General features: G+C 36.7%; 3 protein-coding genes across 8 annotated transcripts in view; 2 read left to right on the top strand and 1 right to left on the bottom strand.

The window, feature by feature from the left end:
• Positions 1 to 608: 608 nt before the first annotated feature.
• On the top strand, positions 609 to 9,614 carry LOC116307551 (serine/threonine-protein kinase pim-1). Of its 2 annotated transcripts, none has more exons than XM_031717837.2 (8): positions 609 to 778; positions 2,447 to 2,768; positions 2,957 to 3,057; positions 5,896 to 5,943; positions 6,725 to 6,928; positions 7,371 to 7,527; positions 8,059 to 8,235; positions 8,707 to 9,614. In XM_031717837.2, the coding sequence occupies exons 1-8, from the start codon at positions 698 to 700 to the stop codon at positions 8,910 to 8,912; spliced, it is 1,296 nt and encodes a 431-aa protein (XP_031573697.2). In that variant the 5' UTR covers positions 609 to 697; the 3' UTR covers positions 8,913 to 9,614. The 2 variants fall into 2 exon arrangements, with proteins under 2 accessions (XP_031573697.2, XP_088891150.1); XM_089035024.1 differs by having other exon boundaries at positions 8,652 to 8,899.
• A 130-nt stretch (positions 9,615 to 9,744) lies between these two features.
• LOC116307552 (transmembrane protease serine 9) lies at positions 9,745 to 16,319 on the bottom strand. Its single transcript, XM_089035972.1, has 7 exons — positions 16,090 to 16,319; positions 15,416 to 15,641; positions 14,231 to 14,546; positions 12,005 to 12,015; positions 11,058 to 11,256; positions 10,512 to 10,735; positions 9,745 to 10,101 (listed from the first exon to the last, which is right to left on the bottom strand). Exons 1-7 carry the CDS (start codon positions 16,300 to 16,302, stop codon positions 9,782 to 9,784), a joined length of 1,509 nt encoding a protein of 502 aa, XP_088892098.1. The 5' UTR covers positions 16,303 to 16,319; the 3' UTR covers positions 9,745 to 9,781.
• Positions 11,252 to 26,857, top strand: part of LOC116307550 (uncharacterized) — a 31,294-nt gene continuing 15,688 nt past the window's right edge. For 2 of the 5 annotated variants that reach the window (XM_089035015.1, XM_089035016.1), the window contains exons 1-16: positions 14,515 to 14,629; positions 17,061 to 18,011; positions 18,710 to 18,805; positions 19,415 to 19,656; positions 19,917 to 19,995; positions 20,498 to 20,674; positions 21,167 to 21,499; positions 22,639 to 22,747; positions 23,210 to 23,281; positions 23,431 to 23,502; positions 23,903 to 23,968; positions 24,437 to 24,508; positions 24,749 to 24,817; positions 25,192 to 25,263; positions 25,801 to 25,872; positions 25,999 to 26,070. In XM_089035015.1, the coding sequence (XP_088891141.1) occupies positions 17,942 to 18,011; positions 18,710 to 18,805; positions 19,415 to 19,656; positions 19,917 to 19,995; positions 20,498 to 20,674; positions 21,167 to 21,499; positions 22,639 to 22,747; positions 23,210 to 23,281; positions 23,431 to 23,502; positions 23,903 to 23,968; positions 24,437 to 24,508; positions 24,749 to 24,817; positions 25,192 to 25,263; positions 25,801 to 25,872; positions 25,999 to 26,070 (1,673 nt within the window). In that variant the 5' untranslated portion in view covers positions 14,515 to 14,629; positions 17,061 to 17,941. Of the gene's footprint in view, positions 13,761 to 14,514; positions 14,630 to 17,060; positions 18,012 to 18,709; positions 18,806 to 19,414; positions 19,657 to 19,916; positions 19,996 to 20,497; positions 20,675 to 21,166; positions 21,500 to 22,638; positions 22,748 to 23,209; positions 23,282 to 23,430; positions 23,503 to 23,902; positions 23,969 to 24,436; positions 24,509 to 24,748; positions 24,818 to 25,191; positions 25,264 to 25,800; positions 25,873 to 25,998; positions 26,071 to 26,857 lie in introns of those variants that run through there. The other 3 variants (XM_089035017.1, XM_089035018.1, XM_089035019.1) reach the window with 3 other exon arrangements.

The following is a 26,857-nucleotide window of genomic DNA, read 5'->3' as shown; positions in this document are numbered from 1 at the left end:
GGACGTCAAAAGAAGGAATTCTGTTCGTCGAATATCTATCAAACGGACCGTGCGCTGATTGGCTAAATTCAAGTTTGGAGCAATATTCCTGAGCTGAATTGATATTATAATGTAATTGCATTTATATAAAGAAAGTATAATCGAAAAAAGTAGATAAATAATTTTGGACAAAAATACTATTTTTCTCGTGTTTTTTTTTCTTTTTTTCTTTTTTTTTACTAGAATTTTTTTTTATGTGTGTATAAAGTTTCACTTTCATTTATTTTTTCATTATTTTATTTTTTCTGCCTTTATTAAGCTGTCAGGATGGGATGCTATAAGAGAAGCTTTGCCTTTTTGCTTAATCTACTTTTGATTTATCCAGTGGATCAAGTATCAATTTTCTTTTCATTTATAAGCGGTTTTCAAGACCCATAAGCTTGTTAGGTCTCCTTTGTGTCATCCGTGAAGTTTGCTCAAACTACATATTTTCCTAACGAATCAAAGCGCCGACATTTTGTCAAACACTGAATAGGCTATTATGCTTTTCAATCTCCGCTTCCGATCGATCCGCGCAAGTGCACTAGGTCTTGAATATGTATATGTAAATCAGTTGTTGTTTTGGGAAATTCTTCTTATCAGTCTGAGCTATTGCTCAGTTTAATTCGTTGGAATAAAATGTCTTGCCTATGGTAAGCATAAGACTATTTTCTAGCTCATGGCTAGTCGAGGCTGCATGTTCGCTTTTCCAAGCTGGACACTGAAATATTTCAGCATGGAGCCGCTCACAGATCCGAAGGTAAAAATACCTATTTTTTTGTTTCTTTTATTTAAAAATGTATATATTTTTGTAGCTCAATTGGAGAATTGATTTTTATGAAGATCTTTATATATCAATAAGATTTGAAATTAAGGCTTAGATGGAGCACACTAAGCAGAACAATTTAGGACGAATGTTTATCATTGAAAAACAAAATAAAACGCTTTCAATTCAAAAAAAACGAAGCATATAGCTTATTTTCTGATTATTCAAAAACATCTAAAAATACAAACCGTTTAAGTCTGCATTTTTGAGAAGCGAAAAAAATGGTAGATTTTATGAATGAAATATTCAAAATTCCAGAAATGGTTTTTTGCACAGGGCGCGTAACACTTCAGGGGTTTCTTGTAAGAGGCACCATTATTTGAGTCTAAAACTCTTTAATTCGTAGGCGTAAAACAAATAAAGTCTTGTAATTCCTCGCATAAAATAACTAAAAACAGCTTTACTTTTGATGTTCGACTCGTTGAAGTTTAGTAAAAAAATTAAGGTGAAATTATCGAAAAATTTTCTTGAATATTCAGTTTGCAATTAACGCTATTTTATAAAACTAGGATTATCAGCTCGGCAACTTTAGATATCACCGTCCTCTATTTATCTATTCTTGAAACAGAAATACTCGTAGCCGATAATATGTTCTAGAAATTTTAAATCTGTGGCGTTCTCTGACTGGATAAGAATGACCCCCGTTTTTAACATTTGTCGTAACACAAATTTTTACCTATAAGTGTATGTAATTGCCAGTGATATATATATTTTTCGGTACATTAGAGACCACGAAATTTCCAAGACCCATTCTTTTCAGCACCATCTGAAAACCATTTCCCAAATTTATTTACTCGTGTTGAAATTTTCGCACATATATGTACATTCAAACAAATGACTCAATGAATATCAAGGTTTTCATCGTTACCTGCTATCTCCTTGAACAGAGGAAGCCAAGTTAATTGCGCAATTCACTCTCATTTATTCTTTCAAAACAGTCTTTTGAACTAAAAATAATCTTTAGAAATTCTAGGACTTTGAAATTTAAGCCTTAATGCCACCATTGAGCGTATATGAAATTGTTTTGGAAGGGGGAAAAAAATACTAATGAATAGAAGACATTAAGTTTGGCATTCGCCAATCAGTACAGTGATCTATAGATTTCCGACTCCAGCTGATTGAGTCTCCAAGGTTTTATCCTTTGCGGCTAAGATATAGACTTTTGAATTATTTAAAGGATCACTTTTGAAAATCAATTTCTTAAGTCATTTAATCTAAAATGTCTGATCTCGAATCCAGAAAGACATATTTTTATTTTTATATATTTTAAAATGAAATTAGTCGCCGCATTTTCTTATTTTCATCACGTTCTGTATATCGATCGATCATTTCGAAGATATTTTTTTAACTCGATGTTACTGGAGAATATAGTTCATTGGCTAAAGAAAACAGGTTTAATTCTTAACGCGTATCTGTCAAATTTCGCCAAGGGTGTTAGATGAGTCGTGCTTTTTGACTTGCTCGTCATTGGTCAACCACAAAACAGAGTTATGACGTAATATATCAAGAAGAAAATAATTGGGAGAAATTCGCAATTTGATTCGGTGATAGCTCGACCATAGACAGTTAATTTATGAGCATACTATCTATCTCTCTCGTCAGTCTGGTGAAAACGCTGAGAACACAGAGGAAGCACGGGTAAATAAAGGGTTGACAACTGAGCTAGATGATGAGCAGGGAATTACCAAAGGTTTTTGTCCTGTGAGCTACGAATGCCAACAAGACATGGCAAATGAATCTACAAAACGACGATTCTCTTCGCTACTTACGGTAATTTGTCGAACGGCTAAAAGGTCGGCCAACAGGGTAGCGAGAATTAGGAAAAGCAAACCGGTGGTTGAAGAGCCAAGGAAAATATCTGCCAGAAATGAAAGTTCTACGATACAACCAGATAATGGATATGAAAATACAGCTTTAGATCAAGGTATTCAGTCCTAGGTTTTTCATTTATTCAGTGGAAGCTATATAGACATATGAAAAATAATATAATTCATGATTCGTATCCGGATCCAAAAATTAACTAGATCCCTATTAAATTTAAATTTAAATCTAAACCTGGAATATAGAACTGGAATGAATATTGGAAAAAATTTCTTTCTATTTTTAATTCAGTTGAGCAAAGATTTAATGAAACCTATGAACTTCTACATCTGGTTGGGAGAGGTGGTTTTGCGATGGTCTATTCTGGAGTTCGAGTTAGAGACTCTAAACCGGTAAGTCAGGAATCAATTAGCCAGAAATTTTGAAAGTCAAAACTGGTTATACTTGCAGTGCTTCAGGATTGCGTATTTCTGATCATTCATAAGGACATATATATACTGATTAAACACACTCCAATACTTACACGGCCCGATATTAAAGATTATACAGGAAGCGACTTTTAAAGAAAAAATATCCCACACAGATGGTTTTTCTCTCACAAAAAAAAATAAAATTGTTTAAAAACAAATTAATTTTGAGAAACTTAATGACAGGTTTTTATAAGCAAGTGAAATAATTCTGGTGATGCTGTTAAATTTTTGTGTTGCTATTTGGTGGAGTTATTATGTATCGTTATCAATATATATGAATTCACGTCTGAAGGTGGATTTGGATGAAGAATTATGAAATAAAAACGTCTAAGACGATTTTTAATGAATTTGCCATTTCGTTCATCATCTCACTCACCTTGAGCACAAAAACGACTAGAGGAAAGAAAAAACGTATGATTTTGATAAAGATAGATGGTAATTTCGTTCTTTTCTTTCATATTCTTGATTTCTTAATCTTTTTAAATATGGGGAGGGAAGGGGGGGGGGGTGGGGGGTTGGTTGTATGTCTGTTTGTAATTTTGATTGGCTTTTCTTTATATCTTACCAAATTGTCAATTCGTATTGATGGTTTTCACGGCGGCCATGTTGGAGGAACTTAACAAAAGAATTGCCAATGAATTCTTTTGTTATATCCTCAAACATGGCCGCCGTGTCTTTTGTTATTTGATTCTCTGGGAATGGTTGAAAACCATCAATAGGAGTGTCGAAGACGGAAACGTTATATTTTAATTTGCAATGGAGTCAGAACCAGTTGCCTAATCGCTATTCTTATCAGTCTCTCTTTCTTTCTTGCTTCCTTGCTTCCTTGCTTCCTTGCTTCCTTGCTTCCTTGCTTCCTTGCTTCCTTGCTTCATTGCTTCCTTGCTTCCTTGCTTCCTTGCTTCCTTGCTTCCTTGCTTCCTTGCTTCCTTGCTTCCTTGCTTCCTTTCTTCCTTTCTTTCTTTCTTTCTTGCTATCTTGCTTTCTTGCTTCCTTGCTTCCTTGCTTCCTTGCTTCCTTGCTTCCTGCCTTGCTTCCTTCCTTCTTTCCTTGCATCCTTTCTTCTTTCCTTTCTTCATTCCTTTCTTCTTTCCTTGCTTGCTTGCTTCCTTCCTTCCTTCCTTCCTTCCTATTTTTATTTCATTTCTCTCTCTTATTTGCGCTCTCTCTCTCTCTCTCTGTTTGTCTATCGTCTGCCTTTTTCTCTCTCTTTTAATACTATATTTTCATAATCTGATACACACTTGCTACCACAAACGTGTACATCAAACCTTAAATCAAACTTCATACCAGTTACTGAGCTCCTCTAGTCTTTGATTGCATTATTTTTCCACTTCCTAACTCCAGCAGATAGTTCAAATATAATTATCGTAGCGGATGAAAGAATACTTCATTTCAAGAGCTTCAATAATTTTTCCGGTTGAAATAAATAAAGTCCAAGAAAAACCTTATCTAAGGGCTTTAAGAGTCTCTTCATTAATAATTGATTGCTTTCCAAGACTATTTTGACACGCTTATTACTACGAATTTATAATCACGAACAAAAGAAAACAGGAAATATAAAAAATTACACTTCCAAAACGGTGTAAAAAGTGGGCTTAGAAAAGGAGATTAAGATATATTTATAAAACTAGGTTTGTTTTGAAAGCGCGCGTGAGGGATTTTCTTATTTCGGCCATTTTTGCAATCTTCTTATCATTATTTCTTCTTATCACACAAAATAGTCGTGAAAATAATATTAAAATGAATATAAAGCAATTAAAGTTCTATACATGCATTTTCGAATAAGAGGCCGTTAAAATTTGCCTAAGGCCATGTTTTAGAAAAAGTCTTTTCAAAAACATCAATCATTTGCTTTATTCCGTTGTGACCACATCTATCAATGAATGAATATTTTTCCTAAGTCATCTATAAGATAACAAAAAATATAGATTTCTTTTCATTTTTTACTCTATGGCTTTCTTTCTTTCTTTCTTTTCTTTCTTTTTCATTCTGTTGACCTGAATAAAGGGAATTCTCTTCCAGATTATTTTTACCTTTGCCTACAAAAGCTGGAAAAAGCCAAATATAATAAACCAAATATAGCTTCAAAAGTATGTTATAAAGCCTCATTCGCGTCCACAAATGATTTGAATATCAAAAAAAAAATTTCTAATAAAACGTTTTATAGCATTGCTTGCCTTGAAATCATTTTTAAATGTCAAAATGAATGTCAAGTGTGCAATCTTTGCAAACTTATCTTTGTTTATAAACCGAAATAAGTATGACCTCCCAAAGAGTAACCTTCGAATAACAAGATTATATATACATTATTCATGCTTTATTCTTTATTTACAGTAGGCACTCAAGTGGGTTTAAGTTAGAAAAAGATACAAAAAAGTCATTTCGTTTTGCAATCATTTCAATATAGATACAGAACAACAATATATCCTACACATTAGTCTTCCTAGAAGTTAAAATATTATACACGAAAGAGAGCTGTTCTTTCGTGTCTATTGTTAAACCACGATTTCTGGATTAATTCATTGATACTGGGAGGTAAAGATGATAAGGTTAATGGTGTAGAATTATTGACCCGCATTGATAATAAAAATACGATTTGGAATGAAGAGTATTCCATATATCTCTTCTCTTCTCTTCTCTTCTCTTCTCTTCTCTTCTCTTCTCTTCTCTTCTCTTCTCTTCTCTCTTATCTTATGGTTTGGAAATGTTTTCGATAAGAATATCAATAAACTAATCGACTAATCATTCTTTTTTAAGGTCGCAATCAAAGTGATACCGAAAAATAACGTCTATTCATTTGAAGAAGTAAGTATATCCTAGAAGAGTGTGGTAAAGATACTAAGATAAACGTGAATAACGCAGATTTAATTAGATAAGTTACACGGAGATTGTTCCATTAATTGATTGGTTACGTGATAATTGCGCGCTATTTTGGATGGAAAATGTGGACACTGCTAGACCTTTTATCTTTGAAAGGATTTTTTTAGAAAAAAAGTCTCAGAGAAAAGGGAGATAGAAAATGGGTTATTCCAAGAGCAATGAATAAAGTATTTTCTTGGCTTTTAAAGACATCTTTTCTGAACATCAATGCTAAAAAAAATTCTAACAGAGTTATAAAAATCCTAAAAATGGTCATAGCTGGCTACTGGGCTGGCTTTTTTTATATATTTCAATATTCACCTACTTAAAAATACATGAATAAATAACTCATATGCTTGATCCGTTTTCTTCTCCGTACAACCTAACACGCTAAATCCCAGTTCGATCTGTAAGTTATTCTTGCCCTGAGTTTTATCAGCCCACAGGTTGTTTCAGGGTTCAATCTGTGAGTTTGCTGTGCCCTGACCTTGATCAGCCCAGAGGTTGTTTTAGGTTTCAACCTGTGAGTTAGCCGTGCCTTGACTAAGATTAGCCCAGAGGTTGTTTCAGGGTTCAATCTGTAAGTTAACTGTTCCCTGACTTAGATACGATCAGCCCATACATTTTTTTTCAGTGTTAGTTAATGTTCAAGAATTAGTTTATGTCCTTTTTAAGTGATCCTAATTTTTCTTACTTATCACTGACCACACCTATTATTCGTTTCCAGATTGACGGTGTGTCTGTACCAATGGAGGTGTATCTTCAGCGATATCTGGACCATCCCAACATCATCAAACTCTATGACTACTTTGAATATCACCAAGCGTATGTTTTAATCCTCGAGAGACCAACACATTATAGGGATCTATTTGACTTTATAACAGAGCATAAGAGATTGGCTGAGCCAAACGCAAAGGATATATTCAAACAGGTAATGTTATTAATACTTGAAATGTTTGTCTCTGACTTAAATTTTTTATTTATTTTTGTTTTTAATACTGTAACTGAGTTCTTTCTCGCGCTCTGATTGATCGAAATACCATTGACTTAGAGTATTTAAAACCCTAACGTCTTTTTCCCGCTAGCGCTCTCAGAATTTGAACTTTCATAGGAAAAATAAAACAATATATTTCGTTCATTTTTTTTCTTTTTTTTCCCCCAGTTCAGTATGAAATTGAAATAGAGGCTTTGCACCATCACACGATTGCAGCCATGGCAGGAGGCAGAAAAAATAATTGTATCTTTAAACTAATTTATATGAAAAATAGTTTAGTTTCGCAGGGGGAAAAAGACTCTTTTTGGGCCTCCTGTCATGGCTGCCATCACGTGGTGGTACAAAGCCCTTATATGGTATATATGTTTGTATTGAACAGGTAGTGTCTGCTGCAATCTATTGCGAATCTAAAGGAATCTTCCACCGAGACATCAAAGACGAGAACATTCTCCTTGACACCAAGACAGGCCAAGTCAAGCTGTTTGACTTTGGGTCGGGAACCATTCTCGAGAACACGTTGTACACAGATTATGAAGGTTAGTTACGTGACATAGGCAATATCTCTTTGGCCCTCACAAATGTAATAGACACCCTGCGACAGACATTTTAGCTTCGTTGTGTGTTGTCCCATTTCAGACCATATGATGCCACTCTTGAGAGTTGATTCTTTCATGTGTAAATATTTTAACATGTTCGTCCTGTCAAGAAAACACTTCTCAAGGGAATGTCATATGATCTGAATTACCTTTTACCTTGGGCGTAATGGTTTTCCATTTTAGACCAACGTGTCCTTCCCTAGAGTACCATTTCTTGTTTAACGGTTGAATATGGATACACCTCAAACTAAGAATGTTATTCTGAAGAGAATGACACGTACTCTGAAAGAGGTTTACCTTACGCCTAAGATAACAGGGTCATTTGAATGTCGAAAGAAAATAGTTTTGAAAATATTTCTGATGTAATTATTGTGAAATATTGTTTCAACAATCGTCCCATAAAAGAGATAAATAAATATTGATTTATTTAAAATGATACATCATTTAACGTTCAAAAACTTATAATTTCAGGAACACGTGCGTATTGTCCTCCGGAGTGGTTTCGTTTTCACCGTTATTATGCCAGATCCGCCACTGTTTGGTCGCTAGGAGTATTGCTATATAACATATTAATGGGGGATGTTCCTTTTACTAATGAGATAGAGATAGTAAGGGCTGAACTAAACTTCACTGATGATGTCAGTAAAGGTAATGCCTGTTCATCTATTTATTGCTTTCTTCTGTCTACGGCTTTATTTTTCTTCTTTTTAGCTAAAAACCATTAACCCGTCAACATATCCCTCCACCCACGCCTTCAATGCCTTCTTACATCCATGCATCCATGACTTTCATCCATTCACTTAAGGCGCAGACACACGGGGCAACATTGCGCACAACATTGCAGGCAATGTTGCTGAAGTAGGATACTTTTCTACTTTAGCAACGTTGCGAGCAACAAATTGCGTCGTGTGTCATGGCTTGCAACATCAATTGCATGCAACATTGCGCGCAATGCTGCACCAAGTGTCCATAGCTTTATGCATTCATGCCATCCACCCATCCTCTTTATTTTCCCTCGCTATTCCATCCATTGCTAACGTTCATATATCCATTTGTTCATCTAGATCTGTCAGTCTCTCCATTCGTTTACGATACTTCTTTTTACTTTGATGTTGTCAGATGCACAAGATCTCACTCGTCGTCTCCTAGCCAAACATCCCTCTAATCGACCAACACTAGAAGATGTCCTACAGCATCCTTGGTTACAGGAAGCAAAGCAACGACCACGGTCGTCACAAGAAGGACGACCATCTCAATATGATTCCAAGTTCTATAACAATGGAAAACGAGCAAATGATCTGTCCAAGGGACACGACAGTCAATAATGAGCTGTTATAACAAGGCTGCAAATGTTTTTTTTCTATAACGCTGTCATATGTTAGATCAGGGACAAGGGTTGATCTGACACGCAGCCAGTTTATTCGGCCAAAAGCTTCTATCAAATACTGCAACCGAAGAAAACGAAGAAAAAAACCTTAATGCTATATACGCCTGTGGTAATTCTGTCAGGTGAGACTGCTGAAACAACATGGCGGCCCTACGTATTGGACTGTTAGTGTTCTTTCCACCGATTGGATTCACCTTTCACTCATAATTTCTGACCCTGGCCACATAAACAGGAACGTTCTGCCTCGAGTTTTGCAAATCTGAGTGAACATATTTTTTTCATATTTCTTATCCTTAACAAAAGAGTCCGGTCAGTGTGTCATGCTAGACTGAACGTTCACCAGTCAAAACCACTAATTTACCGCAAAAAATGTCCGATGTCCGGCGCTAAATTTGCAGGCTTGAATTCTATTCAAAACTACGGGAAAACTAAGAATTTTGAAATATGTTTATTCTTCGTTTCTGAAAACCATATTTTCCTAATTATTTTGAACTATTGCTTCGTCTAAGTTCAAAATGTTTTATATTCTATTCTAAATTTATATTTAAGTTTCTTGCGACTCTGATTACCTTGGGTCTTTATAAAGAAATTTCCTCTTCAGAGTTGCTCAAACATTAGATCAATAAATTTATTCTTGTTCTATTGGATTTAAAAAAAATAAATTATTTTTTAAATGGTGTAACAGAAGAAATCTTTAGAGTAATTTGTGAGTAGTAAATGCACTTAGTATATGAGGATCAACTAGACGATAGACTAAATACCAAGATATATATCTTTTGCCGGAATTTCTTTATTGACGCTTGTTCACTAATACATATTGCGATCAATCCATTGTCTTAAAGAACGAACCTTTGCGTACACGCCATACTTTCTCTCCCATGCACACCCTTCTCCCCACGAAACGACCCCTTCAAGATAGAACCGTCCATTGCTCTCACACACCATGGGTCCGCCTGAATCGTTTTGGCATGAATCTTTCCCCCCTTGGTCATAGCCAGCGCAGACCATGGATTGTTGATGGATTTTTTGAGGATAAGCTCGTTGACAGCTTTTAAGGGATACGATTGGTACAGACACTTGCATTAGTTTCTCTGGATCTGCGCCACCAGAAGACAGTTTGCCCCAACCTAGATATTATGAAAATATGAGTAAGCATGAATAATTAATAATGCAATTATTGTCAGGTCAGAACAGAATGTTTTGCTACTGGTAACCATGTAATCCAGTACTACCTGTTCATGGACCCTCTCCCACCAGTATCTGGTGAGGGTAGGGGTGAGGGAGAGGGAGAGGGAGAGGGAGAGGGAGAGGGAGAGGGAGAGGGAGAGGGAGAGGGAGAGGGAGAGGGAGAGGGAGAGGGAGAGGGTGAGGGTGAGGGTGAGTATCAATTAATCGTCACTAGGGAAGGATGAGCTGCTATGGAGCCACAAGTCAAACCATATAATCCAGTACTACCTGTTCATAGTCCCTCCTACACCAGTATCTTCCTGGTGAGGGTGAGAATAGCGCAGGGAACTGTGAAAAGGACTATACGTACCAGTTACCCAGCATTTCTTTCCTTCAAAAATTTTCCTCACGTTATCATTTGGAAGACACACTAGGCCAACCTCTTTGTTCAAATAAACTGGTCTCTTAAGCTTCAATAGAGCTATGTCGTTGGACAAAGTGATTGGATTGTGGTAGTTTTCGTGGCTGATGATTCGTTCGATATCTACGTCTTGTTCTGTGCCCATAACCCTGTCTCTGTAGTGAGCTCCAAGTCTGGAAGAGAATCGAGCATATTCTTTAGAAAAAATCTCATTAATAAAACATAGGTCCGGACCATCTCTTAGCCTCAACTATCTTGAGAAACCAGAGACGTTAAATAAATATGCACTAATCATGAAGGGAATCTAAAGTTATGAATGATAATGATAATGTTTGCAGCTTTTCATTGGGAAATTACCAGCCTTTCTGTCGCGAAGAAACTTTTAGGGAAAAAAAGTCACATCTTTTGATTCCGTTAATGCAAGACAAGACATGCAATGAGCATAGTTTTAACGAAGTTAAAACTTCAATAACATGCAAGATCACATATATTTACCTGACGAACAATTGGTTAGGTGTGATGTTACTAACACAGTGCGCAGCAGTGACCACCCACTGAGGATGAACCAAAGATCCTCCACAGAACTGTCCAACACCACCATTCTTCGTCCTAAGCATCACTTGCCACGGCCATGCACCTCTAGGAGCCTCGGCACCACCAACGATCCTTACATTTGGTTTTACACCACAGTATCCTGTATGAAAAGACATTCACATTAGTGTGGCTCATTAGCAAGTGGAATTGAAGATGTGTGACCGTTGTGGAGATGAAATGTGTCCAGCATAATGAACACCGAATTGGCTGTCGCAACGTTTCCCAAGCGAGTCAGGAGAGAAAGACATGGCAGCCATGTTGGTGTTATTTAGAAACGAGGCTTATGAGAAATCTTTTAATGAATAACACAATATGGCGTACGTCGATGGCGTAACGTGCAAACAGAAAATGGAGGTTTTTATGGCGGTCATTTTTGCTAAGTGGAGTTGCCGTCCATTTTGCCCGCTTTGCCTTGTGTTAGTTTAGTTTAGCATGCTTCCCATTTCCAAAAAAAAAAAAAAAAACACAAGACGTTTCTAATGCAAAATACTTTAAATCTTTCCAAACCACTGTGTTTAAAGGATTTCTTTCTAATCGATATATGGTTTCTTTCTAGTAAAGCTACGATCAAAATAATTAATTAATTAACAAAATATACGAAAAAAATCGGATCCGTATGCTTAGAATCTTGCCATCATAAAAGAAGCTAGATTATCAAATTATGTATTTACATTGAATAATGTTCATCTGCATTTTTGTTTTGCTCTCGACACCTCTATATAATATTAATATATTTAGCTAAAACTTTTCTTTTTTTCCCAACAAGTTTACAGTTGTCAATATTTGATCTTATTTTAGGCACTATTTTAAAAAATCGATGGAAACATTTTTAATGTAAGACAACGTACCTTCTGTTAGACTGGCAATGCAAGATAGCCCCAAGATTAAGAAAAGAGGTAAAGATTCCATCTTGTAGGAGTCCCTGAGATACAACAAGTGCCCTTACAAGTACTGCTGCCTATTATGTGCCTTTAAGGGCGGTACACATCTGCAAGGCTGCACAAACCTAACCGTGCGATTCAATTCTAACACGTAGGCTAACACAATAGAATCCATTACAAATGTCAAAAAATCATGAGTGAATACGGGAGAAAGATTATTTGATATTGATTCAGCATATACAGCTATATCGATGTTACAAACGTCGTAGTAGTGCTAGGTTTTTGGTTGGTGATTAAAACACACTATAGACCCCTTGCAGCACGTCGGAATGCAGCTCAATTTTGAGGACATAACAATAGGTTTCCAATTCTCTTGAGAATAAAATTCTTCTGTTTTGTCCTTCAAATTGAGCTGCTTTGACGTCACATGCAAAGGATTTATTGACGACTCTTCAAACTCCAGTGTATGCAGGATTAGCCTCACTTCTGAAGTCGGTAAATAAAAACAGAAATTAGAATAACAAACAAGGAACTCCAGCATTCGAGGCTAAGCCCGCATACACTGGAGTCTTAGGAATCTTCAATATGGTTGACTAGATTGCAAACTCTTAAATACTGATGCAAGTCTTGCAATTATTTCAAGCTCCATGTCTCAGTCCACAAACGTTTAGTTGAGCTGTATGTAAGAACCCTGATTATCCTTCAAGCTATTCCACCTGCACTTTGGAAGCATACGAACAAAATAGTCCCCTTACTGCGGATGCGAACCAGTGTAGTGTGCCACTAAAAATAATGATCTTGGCTGAGCATCGTGTGAGAGAGATGTTAGATACCCCGCTACATAAGCACGCTTGTCGCTATAGGTTCTTAAAGTTCTTATTTCGTTTTCTTTGAATATTGAAACACTACTTTAATCTTAGTGACCAAGAGTTCAATGCATAGTCTCAGTATTTCCCCATTTTTCTCTTTGTTTAAATACTGTTTCATTTTATCAATCTAGGCTTTAAACATACGAGATTTATTATCACCCTGAACGACCTTAGAAACTAATGCACTCCCTTTTGGGAGAGAAAAGGGAAGAGCGACAAAATAGATACAAATGGCAGAACTGCAAAGAAATGTGAAGCGAAGCAAATGACAATGTCCAGTGTTAAAGAGAAGCTGAACTGGATTCATTGTGTATGGTAAAATTTGCCACTAAGAAGACATGGGACACAAGTTTGTAGACAGTAAAATTTTTATTCAGCCAAACCTACACTCGAGCAGTCAAGGATGCTAGCTAGTTTCAAACGATTATTCAAAATTGAGCTTTGCAGTCTCGACTGAATACTTTGTATTTAACATGAGTACCGGACTATGAAAAGTGGTGAATGCATTAGACAATAATCTAAATACTGACCAAGATCTTTGTAAAGGACAACTCCTCAATTCATTCTTTCTTTTATTAATTAGCTTATTTACATTCATAATATCATATTTTTATGGTTTAATCCTAGTTACGATACCTAGTTACGTTATTGTTTTTTCTTTGTTTATTCCCGCTTTTGTTAGCGTTGTAAAATGATCCTTTAGCGTCACCACGCGCATATAAAAGGCCATAAGCGTCCCTATTAGCCAGTTTTTTCCAAATAGTTACTCGTAAATATTGATTGTGTATCCAAACTCCTTTCGAATACGTTCCTTTGGTAAATCCTTGGTTTTTAGAGGCAAGCGGGATCGATATGTAAGTACTCCTTTATTTCTTATTTAGATATTTTGTTCGGAAAACTCAAAACGCCCACGCTATCAAAATGAGTTTTATACTGCTTTATGCCATGATTATACTTATTATATTATCTTTCTTGCGAGTAATATTCATTTATTATGTTGTTGTTAAATGTATTCATAAAATGCCAGTTTTCTCATTCAAATCATGTTGGTAATTAGTTTTTAATGTGAGCTGTTACAATGTTGTATTGCAGTTTACGTATTGGTATCAATAAATTTGCGTTTACTCAGTGATCGTCCTGGTAGCGTGAATATTTGGTATCGCTCGCAGTAAAGTTCGCCCGCAAAAGCATCTTAGTCAGTGGTCGCGACGCCTGGGACGTGGGATTTTCGTCGATACGAATCTCGCCTGCACGCCCTCCTCGGTTGCCCCAAGGCTAAAACGCTTACAATCTTCATAATTTTCTTTATTGACTGCTTGTTCACTAATACATATTACGATCAATCCATTGCCTCAGATAACGGACACGTGAATACACGCCATACTTTCTCTCCCATGCACATCCTTCTCCCCAAGAAACGACCCCTTCAAGATAGAACCGTCCATTGCTCTCACACACCAGTGGTCCGCCTGAGTCGTTTTGGCATGCATCTTTTCCACCTTGGTCATATCCTGCACATACCATGGAGTCATGAATGCGAGAGGGGTAGGAGTAGGAGCAGCGTTTGTTGGATACTATTGGTACGGATACTTGCATTAAGGCACCTGGTGAAGCACCGCCGGAAGACAGTTTGCCCCAACCTGTTTATGATAACATGAAGCAAAAAACTTTAAAACAAATAATCATGATCTACAGCTCATGCTCAGATTATAACAGTAAATAGGTAATCGAAGTAATGATGCTGAATCGAATTAACAGATCAAAAACAGTTTTCCGTGTTTGATACTCTGATCAAAACACGCGGGATGTTGGGAGGACACGAGAGGAGCCTAGGAAACCACGACGCGTAGCGGAGTGGTTTCCAGCTTCTTGAGTGTTCTCACAACATCCCAAGTGTTTTGATCAGAGTATCAAACACAGAAAACTGTTTTTGATTTGTTTTATAAAATAACAAACGCGCGAAAAGATCGAAAAAAAGCAAAGTCTAAGTAAATTCTCCCTACGTGCCGTCTTATTCAAACTGACCAATGAGCGCGCGCGATAGATTAAAAATGACGATAGCGTGTTTTGATACTCTCATCAAACATGGTTTTCGACCAATCATAGCGCGCGTAGTATCCCAATTATTTTATAAAGAAACTTTAAGGATTAGACTGGTTTTGGCTTTTAATTATTATACATTTGTTAGTAAGTACTACAATTGCACAGAGTGTTTTTCATCTCAGCTCTTATAGACCAAATTACAATTAAGAATTACTGTCCATTAGTATTTGCAGCATGTGGTCTTTGCCAGTTACAAATTTAAAAGAAAAAATGTGGCAAAAGAGTCCTTTTTCCCCCTCTAAATTCAAATTGAATTTAAAAGTTGTTTTTTTGTGAAGACCCTAAAAAATACAGGGGGAAACCATACACCATCTCTGATAACGTTCGATGGACCCCGAGTTCGAAAAAAAGTGAATCCTGGTCGCAGTGGTAAGAGGTAAAAGTTCCTGACCCGTGAAAAACTTACCTGTGACCCAACATTTCTTTCCATCAAAAAGTTGAGACATCCTGTTACTTGAAAGACATACTAGGCCAACGTTCTTGTTCAAGACCACTGGTCGACTCAGTTTTAACAAAGCAACATCATTGGAGTACGTGATGGGCTTATGATAGTCTTCGTGAATAGTGATTCGTACGACATCCACGTCTTGCTCTACTCCTGTGACGCCGTTGCGATAATGAGCTCCCAGCCTATAGCAAGTGTGAATCAATAGAGGCTTTGCACCATCACGTGATGGCAGTCATGACAATAACGTCTTTTTCCCCTGGGAAACTGAATTCTTTGTCGTGTAAATCAGATTAGACCAGATTCAATTGTTCCTGCCTTTGTTATGGCTGCCATCAAATGATGGCGCAAAGCCTCTATAGACCTTATTCGCCTTGGTGTAAAGTTTTCCCATTACAGACCAACTATCATTCCATCGAGAACAAGATTCCGTTAAACAAAGAAATGGAATAGATCTCTTTACCACGTGTCATTCCCTAGAGCATTGTTTTTTTAACAGTTGCGTATGAAAATACACAAGAATATGGATACAACTAAAACAAATAATCTTATTCTTTAGAGAATAAAATATAAAACGTGGTCTGAAATGGGAAAATGATGACATATTTATGTAGAAGGACACATATCAATTATCTGACAAATAAACGGTTGGGTGAAAGGTTACTGACGCAGTGAGCAGCAGTGACCACCCACTGAGGATGAACCAATGATCCTCCACAGAACTGTCCTACACCACCATTCTTCGTCCTAAGCATCACTTGCCACGGCCATGCACCTCTAGGAGCCTCGGCACCACCAACGATCCTTACATTTGGTTTTACACCACAGTATCCTGTATGAAAAGACATTCACATTAGTGTGGCTCATTAGCAAGTGGAATTGGATGCATGTGACCGTTTGGCTCTCTTTGCACAAAAAGCCTGTGTAGAATTTTGGCAGTTTTACGAAATATCTGGAAGGCAGTGGTGCTTATGTATTTAAAACAATTAAGGTTAAGGTTTAGTTGTTGGAAATAAGAAGTTTACTTCTTGGGCTAGTTTCTTGTATTCATCACCCTGTAAACTTTATTGCGAGAGGATTGCTAAATGACAGCGCTCATGATTACATTACACTTACTAATATTTAAGTTTTATATGATTTCTTGCTTTAAAGTATTCAAGAAGACACTGAAGGCGATAAGCGATAGGTCATTCCAAGATGGAAAGGAATTATTGGCTTGCAATCATGAGTGAATAATTAATAGATCAGTATTATGCCCCAAAATTGGGATAGGCTGTTGAACCGGGAGACAATCCCCTACTCTTAGACGAATAATTCAACTGGTTCGTTTATGTATGTCCACCATTTTACAGCAGGTTAATAAGAACTGGGATACAGGGCCTACGGCTTTATGTCCTCATCCGAGAGTTTCTATCCTAAATATATCCTAATAATTATGATTATATTTTAAAAACTGTATATCATATAGCTTGCCTTCTGTAAGCCCAGCGATGAGGGAGATCCCAAATATGCAGAGAAGAGTTGAAGAAGTCATGTTGAAGGAATGACTTCTATAAAATACACAGAACTGACCTTTCTTCCATTTCTCATATTATATCCTCCGCAGGACAGTACAGATGGAAACCTGTAAAAATACAGACGGGGCATCTTGGTTTATATAGCTAGGAATGAATATATTGATATTTAGAAAGGGAACAGATGTTCAGCTTCGATGATGATAAGTATTTATTTAACACAAATCACTAATAAATAATCTGCTACTGTTTAAATATTGCACATGAAAATGGTACGAAACTGGGTCAGCCATTTTTCTCTACCTGTGTTTTCATAAGAGACCAATTTTTTTTATCAGGGAGAAGGGTGGAAGTGGAATTTGCTTATCGCCTATCGCCTTTGGCGATGACAACTTTTTTTGAAATAGGTGTACATTATTAATTCTACTTTAGACAATGTCACTGACCCACAATGCACTTCGGTCTTGGAATGCACTATTCAGTATGCAGTTTTCAGTATGCAACCTTTTTGAAATAGCTGTATATAAAAAATCAAATAGAAACATACTCAATGGAGCGCTCCATTAACTATGACAGTTATATGGGTTTAGTATTGTTTTGACGAAAACTCTGTTTAATAAATAGTAAAATTACTAGTTTTTCGGAGATTATTTTTGATTACCTCAATACACCGAATCGAAACATGGCGACCAATTTGAATCACTATTGTTCTGCACTGACTATCCTCGTGTTCACGTGAAAACACAGAATTAATTTAACAAAAAGATTTTTCATTGGCATCTTTTGTTATATCATCCACCAGGGTTACCGTGTCTTTTGTAATTTCATTCTTTTGGGAATGATTGAAAACCAGCAATTACTATAGCTACATTTATCCCTCAGATGGTTCCATATTGACACCACGGATGTATAATTTGTTTAGTAAGCAAGTCCACAAACAGTGTTCAGGGATAGCTGAAAGTTGCTCTTTGATATGGAGAAGTTTAAAACCTTTCTACTCAAGTTGGCGACGACGTATTTTATCTTCGTTTGCTATGCGAAAGGTAAACAAACGCGAATATGTTTTTGCATAATGATGGTATCACTTTAGGCTGAATATTCAAATGTCCATTGCCTATAATAGGCATTACTATCAAGATGATGTTTTATTTTTTGAAACACTGTACATTTTAAAATGTTAAAACATTTTTTTCTTGTTTATAGATTTTTTTTCAAATGCTAAAGTTATAAACACTGATTGGAAATTATTTAAAGCTGTGGATAGGTGTGCATGTCTTTGTCACTCCAAATTCACAACATATGGCTTGAATATTTTGCATGGAAATAATAGCAAGAGAAAGTAATGGTTAAAGCCAAAGAAGGTTGTGTTGTATCCTTGTGTTACAAATTCGTTTCATATTGGTAGTTTGTGTTCAGACTCATTTTGGAATTAATGAATCTATGCATCAGTTTCTAATTGTCAGAATTTTGGCTTTGAAGTTATTTAAAGGGAAATGTTAAAAACGTGTGAGAGGCTAGTCAGTCCAGAACAATGGTTATTCAAATAGGTTTCGATCTTGTGTATTGATGGTTTTCACAGCGGCCATGTTGGAGGAATTTAACAAAAGAATTGTCAATGAATTCTTTTGTGTTATGTCCTCCAACATGGCCGCCGTGTCTTTTGTTATTTGATTCTCTTGGGAATGGTTGAAAACCATCAATAGCTCATACTTTATGAATCTAAATGTTTGTTTATTTATAGGTGTGTTATCATTGTCCTGCTCTTTTGATGGAGGACTTTGTGGATGGAAAAACCCAGAGAACTCTACTCGAACATGGCTGCTTAACGACGGAATACGTATGTACTACATTCTTTCAGATCGACCCTGTTGAGCTGCGCCACACTCCTGTGCTTTGCGGTGATGATTAGCGATGATAAATTTGTTGTTTTTTTTCATATAAAGTGTTCTTTAAAGTTGTAACGTAACGTTTTTTTCGGTTCCAATTTGACACATAATTCGAAATATCATTCAATATTCCCCTTCACAGTTCCCATACACGGTTAACTTTCAAAATGGCGCAGGGAACTGTGAATGGCACTATTGAATGTTAGTATAATTTTATACTCGAACAAAGAGTTTCGCGTGCTGTGATTGGTCGAGGGACCAGTGATTATAAGACATGACTACTGAAAATCTAGTTTAAAAGGTATACCCCACTTGCAATAATTTACAAAAATCCTTATATTTCCGTTTTGAAAAAGCTTTTTTTAAAACCTTAAGTCGCTATTTAAGCTATATAAAGTTCATCACACATAAAATTACCTTGAAATTAGCCATATGCTGGCAAGCTGATACTGTTTATGCGAGTCAATAGTTCGAAAGAAAAGCAAATATTATTGCAATTTCATGAATTCGAAGAAATATTTAGTATATTTTAAAAATTCGCGGTGTTTTCTTAATTTCAGATAGCTCGTTCATTTTCACGATGCAAGAAGAAAATGTAGCGTATCTATCGAGTGCAAAACTAGTTTTCCCAAATTTTACTGGATCTGGATTTTTGTCCTTCTCTTATTGCCAGTCAGGATTTTCGCAGCTAGACCTTATGATAGGAAAACGAAAAGTTATTAGCTTGGAGAGTAGCATTGCCGATGACAGTATTTGCGAATGGAAATATGTCACTATTCCAATCAACTCAACCCAACAGCAAGTGAGTAAAGCAAGCTAAGAAATAAAGCATCCATTTCATCCCATGCCTCATTACAGATCAAGGGTCATTCCCTAGAGCTGTATAATTTCTTTGTTTAACTGTTACTCATTAGAAGACACTTGAGTATGGATACAACTCAAATAAGGAATCCTATTTTCAAGAATCGAATTCGAAAATGACACGTGGTCTGAAATGGGAAAATGCTGCATTAGTTAGTTTTTCAATTTGGTTTATATGCCAATGGTATTTTTCTTACTAAGGTGTGTGTGGAGGGGTCAATCCCAGATTATCATTCAGGAATTATTGCTTTGGATGACTTTATTTTCCTCAATAATTATGGTGAGTAATTTCTATTATTCCTGGGTATTCTATCATATACATGCTGAAGGTAAAAAATAACTTAAAAGTCAAAGGTATTAGGAATTAACTGAGGATCTACCGTGGAGGCGTTGCACGTTGCACGTTGCACGGTGAACGTTGCACGGTGAACGTTGCACGTTGCAAGCCAGAAATGCACATTGGGCGATGTGAATCCAATAACTGAAAGGTCACAACGATATGGAATTTTACCAAACTTATTCACTCTGCACGTGTTTGTGGTATATTTATTACTTATGTGTTCTCATTATTTTCATATAAATATTATACATTTAATTTTGGTAAACAACATGCAACGTGCACATGCAATATGCAATACCCAACATGCATAAGGCAGTAAGACCTTTCCCAACCTTTTTTGAAATAGTTGTATATTCTAATGAACTTTATATAGACTGGCAGTTCTCTAGACATGCCAAGTGCTCATGCTCTGTCTTTGGCGCTTGTGATTTCATTTCTATAGCGAACGTATGTAATCCTATATCTGGACCCGTCAACTCTACGATGAATTGTAGTCTAGCGAATAACCTTGGAAGCGTCTGTACATTCCAATGTATGCATGGTTGCCACGTGATTGGTTCCTCTAGAAGACGATGTCTCCCAAATGGAAAGTGGTCAGGAATACAACCGTCGTGCAAGCGTAAGAAAATTTGCGGATGGTGGATGGTGGATGGTGGATGGTGGATGGTGGATGGTGGATGGTGGATGGTGCATGGTGGATGGTGGATGGTGGATGGGATGGTGGATGGTGGATGGTGGATGGTGGATGGTGGATGGTGGATGGTGGATGGTGGATGGTGGATGGTGGATGGTGGATGGGGATGATGGATGGTGGATGGTGGATGGTGGATGGTGGATGGTGGATGGTGGATGGTGGATGGTGGATGGTGCATGGTGCATGGTGCATGGTGCATGGTGCATGGTGCATGGTGCATGGTGAATGGTGCATGGTGCATGGTGAATGGTGCATGGTGAATGGTGAATGGTGCATGGTGCATGGTGCATGGTGCATGGTGCATGGTGCATGGTGCATGGTGCATGGTGCATGGTGCATGGTGCATGGTGCATGGTGCATGGTGCATGGTGCATGGTGCATGGTGCATGGTTCTAGATAATTTTTCTCTTCTTCCAGCACCCCAAATACGTTTAAAACCAGTCGGCAAAAACGTTTCTCACTCGGTCACTAGTGGTAATGTTCAAGTCCTGGTTAATCGGTCTTGGGGGCTAGTTTGTAGAGAAGCCACGCTTCAAATTGAGATGGCGAATGTAGTTTGTCGCTCACTTGGTCTTGGTAGCCAAAGTAACGTTGTGGATTTCCAAGATGGCAAACTTGAGAACGCCTGGATTGTTATCAAAAAGTGCAATGGCAGTGAACGACATATCTTAGACTGTGAGAGGTCTAATATTGGAAGGTTTTCATGTCCAAGAAAACACGTTCTTCACGTCATTTGTGGACATGCGTTTTGTAAGTAGCTTTGCCAAGATAACATAATCATCCTTAAAAACATCTAGTGTTTCTTGGATCCAACAGCCTTGAGGCGATATAGCTTTGCGCATAAATGCTGAGAAGAATACTTGAGACAGATATATATCTCATCTTTTATTTTTCTGATACAAAAATATGCAGAGTGATGTGTTGTTTACTGGCTAGGAAATTCAAGCTTGCAATAGACCTAATTCACTGTTTTCCCATTTTAGACCAAGTGTCCTTTCCAAGAGTATCACTTTGTTTAATGATTGCGCATGAGAAGACGCATGAATATGGATACAGTTCAAACAAAGAATCTTATTCTCAAGTGAATGACACGTGGTCTGAAATGCGAAAATATTATTCCTATTTGGATTAGATCCATTGTCGTTAAGGAAACGTCGTGACATCAAATGATATGTGTACAATATTAACCAAAACCATAGTAGGTGAGGTACTGCAGCCATAAAATAGTCATTCCTCTTGATTACGATTAAGTGGTTTGCAGTTTTTGGATGAGACAAAACTAACAGGTTTTTGGAAGCGTTGTTTATTGTTATGGAAGCTGCATCATTGGAATGTTTCACTACTTTATAAAATTATTCATAAACTCACTGATTTACTCCCATTTTTTCCTCTTTGTTGTGACGTGACTTTTATCATGTCCAGTTTCCTTTTGGTCATCTTATAAACTACTCTACTCTTCTTCTAATTTTTTTTATTCCGACGAAGGATTAACGTACATAACGTCAGTATAGTTACAATCCTTTCTACTCGGTGTTTGAAGCCCCGTTTACACTAGCGATTTTTGCAGCGTTTTTTTGTTGCGATTTTTGCGGCAATTTTCGGAAATATGAAATCTTTTGTCTCATCCTTCAAAAGAGACATTCGTCTAGGAAAATCTTGGTATCCTGAAAAAAAACGTTACAAGTAAATTCTTTACCATTATTTATTATGGACAAAAAAATCGCAGCAAAAATCGCAGCAAAAATCGCCGCAAAAATCGCTAGTGTAAACGGGGCTTAAGTTGCGTTCTCATATATTCACTTGATTTAAAAGCGATTGACACACAGTAGTTACTGCGAATTTTATATACTTTTCAATTCATAATTGTAGATTTTGTTTTTGTTACTTAGGCCCACCCAATTGTAAATGTAGTTTTGCGAGTCTTGCATATGAAGTAAAGTGTGGTCCGCCGGTAACCATTGATACACTGAAGAACCTACCTTATTATACTACAAGACTGTAAGTCTAAAGTGAAAATACAAACTAATAGCATTTACTTAAGTTAGAATGAAAGCAACTAAGGGAAAATGAACTAAAAGAAGGAATCTCTTGTATTCATGCTTGTAGCCATCAGGCACCGTTTGATGCTATTTTCAGAACCACATTTACTATCGTTTGCTTTTCCGCATAATGCACGCGCTCTTCGCTGCATTCTCATCATGTTTTCTTGAAAAAAAAAAAAAAAAAACAGTGTAGAGCGCGCGCAGCATATGCGCAGCCTGCGTAGCGGCGCTTTGAGGAGGGGGAGATGGACTACCCCTTCTACAAAGCGCCGCAACGCAGGCTATATGCGTGCAGAAAAACAAACGATCAAATTAATAAGAATTCTAAAAATAGAATCAAAGAAGCTTAATGATTGGGGGGATTCCTTCTCATAGTTCATTGTCTCTTGAAACAACTAATTTGAAATTGTATTTACAGGATGTTTAACAACATCGACATGAGCAACATTAGCCAACACTCATTCTACAAACTCGAATTTTTAAAATATATGTAAGTAGCTGGCAAAATGAGATAGCAATAACAATTTAATTTTGAAACGTGAAATATATAACAGGGTAATTAGGTAATGGGCTCACAATTAATCTAATCTTTCTTTTTTTTTTTTTTTTTTTTTTTTTTTTTTTTTTTTTTTTGTTAAGCAACCTTAACAATGTCAGCATTGACGAGATCGATAAGAGTGTCTTTATGAGACAGACTGGCTTAGAGGAATTGTAAGTACCTTCATTGAGGGTCCTGAAGGGGTAAAATTGGAGCTGGGATTAATTTGCTCTTTTTGGGCTGGGAAAATGGGATTTTATGCAATGGGAATGGGATTCACAAACAGATAAAAATCAAAAATGGGAATGGTATAGAAATTTGAGCAAAACATTGGCTGGGACTATGGGATTTGGTCAAAATGGGGGCTGAGAAATGGGATCAGCACCCCCCCTAGGACCCTCTTCATTTTATTTGAATGCGGAGGATAAAGTTCGAAAAGAATGGCTGCTCTCTCCCTAGCGCATTTCTCTCGCACGATGCAATCCCCTTTTTATCATTTATCATTTTTCCTTTCTTCTTCTTCTCATTTATTACTGATTATTATCAATTTAACATTTTGTGATTTATTTATAGATTCATAGACAAAAACAACATGCCACGTATCTTAGAAGAGGTATTCCCTAAGAAAATCCTTTTCCTGTAAGTAAAGACTTTCAAACAAGCCATTCTAACTAGACATTAGAAAGAGTACGAAAAAGATAAAGACGAAAATCCAAAATGCATGATTTCTCTATTTCTCTGTTCTCTGTTCTCTGTTTCTCTGTTTCTCTGTTTCTCTGTTTCTCTGTTTCTCTGTTTCTCTGTTTCTCTGTTTCTCTGTTTCTCTGTTTCTCTGTTTCTCTGTTTCTCTGTTTCTCTGTTTCTCTGTTTCTCTGTTTCTCTGTTTCTCTGTTTCTCTGTTTCTCTGTTTCTCTGTTTCTCTGTTTCTCTGTTTCTCTGTTTCTCTGTTTCTCTGTTTCTCTGTTTCTCTGTTTCTCTGTTTCTCTGTTTCTCTGTTTCTCTGTTTCTCTGTTTCTCTGTTTCTCTATTTCTCTATTTCCTTTTCCGTCTTTCCGCTCTTTGTAATGCTTTACTTTGAAATTTAACTTTTTAACTTCATTTTTTCAGCAGACTAAGACAAGACAGAATTTCCTTTATCGAACAAAACGCGTTTGAATCACTAGAACAACTTTACGAGCTGTAAGTGTGTATGTCAGTGATTTTTAACCTATTCTCGTGGCTTAAATTATTAAAGAAGATCCCGTGCAGGATGGCTATCTTGACTCAATGTTTTTTTTTTCCATTTCGCTAGTCAAGCTTGAAAGGCGCAGAGCCAAAGAGCTACAACTCAAAAATAGATATATTCTTTTAAACTTTGATTAATTTTGTTTTTTGGGGGGACAATTCTGAAGTTGTCTAATTTTCTAATTGTTTCTGTAGAGATCTGCGCTATAACAATCTCAAAAGTCTCTCATTCAAGCTTCCCTTGACAGATGAGCTCAACTATCTGTAAGTACCATCAATGATCTCCCCCCCCCCGGTACGGTACACGATATCCTAAAAATCTTCAGTTCTAATTGGCAGCAGCGAGCGGGCGTTATTTTCTGTATTCCACTCAATATCCTGACGTAAGTATCAGATTGCAAAAGGACAAAGCAAATTGCAAAACAACGGGGAAAAAGCAAAGGGGGAAGAAAATAAATAAATAATTTACCGGCTTAACGTCGGTCCGGATAGGGAATAACTTTCCCCTCGGCTTTTGTTTCTGAGTTGAACTTCCACATCCAAGATCCAAATCCAAGATCCGCCGGTACACGCAATCAAAATATGCTTATATTTTGTGCAAAGGTGTCTTACAACGTTTAATATCATGTTTGTTCTAGATACGTTGGGCATAACTTATTGTGGAATGACACGTATGAGCTCCTTAAAGGACAAACTATGTTATATGTCTTGTGAGTCAGTTAATATAATTTAGTTCAGATTGATGGTGATGAGAGTGGTGGCTTCATAGCTCTTTTCCTTTGTGGATTCTTTGTGGGGCTTTCATTTATTAGCACAGGGGAGTGGGGGTCGGCAAAATGACATGGGAAGGTTTAAGAACATAACTCAACCCCCCTCCATGGTAAAGCCAACAATTGCATAACCCCCCTCCCTTTCATCGTCCTGCAATACGTACTTCTTAACCCTCTCGATATATATGTGAAACCACTTTCTCAAATTAAAGTAGCCCCACTTCTCTTTCATTTTGCCGACCCTCCCTCTCCCCCTGTTTGCAATTGTTTGATGTATTGTTCTCTCCTGTATTACGAAGGTAGTCTAAGGTTTCCTCCCTCCGTAAAAATCAACGTGTTAGTTGAAAGTTGTGTGCATAGAATATTAAATGTGCGTGTGTGTGAAAGTGTTTCAAATATATGTAAACCAGCCCTTAACGCTGTATTTGACTCCCACTTTTAAATAAAGATTATTTATTCATTTATATTTTCTTTTAGAGATATAACGAGTAACCATTTGACAAATTTAAGAGCAGAAATTTTCGAAGACGTTCCGTATTTGATTTTATTGTAAGTAGTGTTTAAAAAACGAGGAGTGTTTTATCAGGTATAAAAGCACTAGTTATATATAACTAGTATAGTCATTAGTAAAGGTTGGCTGTGATAATGAGTCTGATGTTTTTTATCATTCTTCAGATTTGCTACAAAAGCAAGCATTCGACAGATTGAGGATATGACATTTAAAAATAAGTTTTTGCTACGTCTCTTGTAAGTATGAAAAATATCTTTAATTACTTTTTCTGGACACGGAAACGTAGGGAAGGGAAGGGAAGGGAAGGGAAGGGAAAGGAAAGGAAAGGAAAAGAAAGGAAAGGAAAAGAAAGGAAAGGAAAGGAAAGGAAAGGAAAGGAATTGAAAGGAAAGGAAAGGAAAGGAAAGGAAAGGAAAGGAATTGAAAGGAAAGGAAAGTAAAGGAAAGGAAAGGAAAGGAAAGGAAAGGAATTGAAAAGGGAAAAGGAAATGAGCTCTAGAAAAAGGATAAAAGAAATGCAATGTCAATACAATTTCACAAACTCCTTTAGATTTGCAAATGTCTGGCCTTCAGCCATAATTTTAATTTTTTCCAATAAAGTGACAATGGTTTTCAATGAACTGAGTTTCAGGGTTCGTGCAACTCCTTAAACTCCTCGAAAACTCCTTGAATTTACTTCACGTTTTCAAGGGCACTTAAAAAGCTCTTGAATTTTATGATTTTAGCGAAACTCCTTGAAAGCTCCTTGAATTTTTGCTTTGATCATTAATTGCATGGTTCTGAAATAGATCTAGTCAGAAAGATCGGAAAATCTGAAAGTCGGCCATGTGCAACCACCGTGTAAAACCTTGGCATAGTTAGCTGAACATACTCCTTGAAATTTCATTTTTGGGTCCTTGTATACTCCTTGAATAACCTTTGAATTTTAAGTGGTCACCTCAGCACTAACCCTGAAGTTTTTACTCCACTATATTTCCATTTTTAAAAATTATTTAAGGATAACAATTTTCATAACTTGACAAT

Source organism: Actinia tenebrosa, unplaced genomic scaffold (genome assembly GCF_029948245.1).
Source record: "Actinia tenebrosa isolate PJP-AT-01 unplaced genomic scaffold, QUT_ActTen_1.0 PGA_scaffold3__52_contigs__length_22856419, whole genome shotgun sequence".
Taxonomy (NCBI): Eukaryota; Metazoa; Cnidaria; class Anthozoa; order Actiniaria; family Actiniidae; genus Actinia; species Actinia tenebrosa.
Note: the sequence above shows the minus strand (reverse complement) of the source record. Positions and strands in the feature narration are given on the sequence as shown.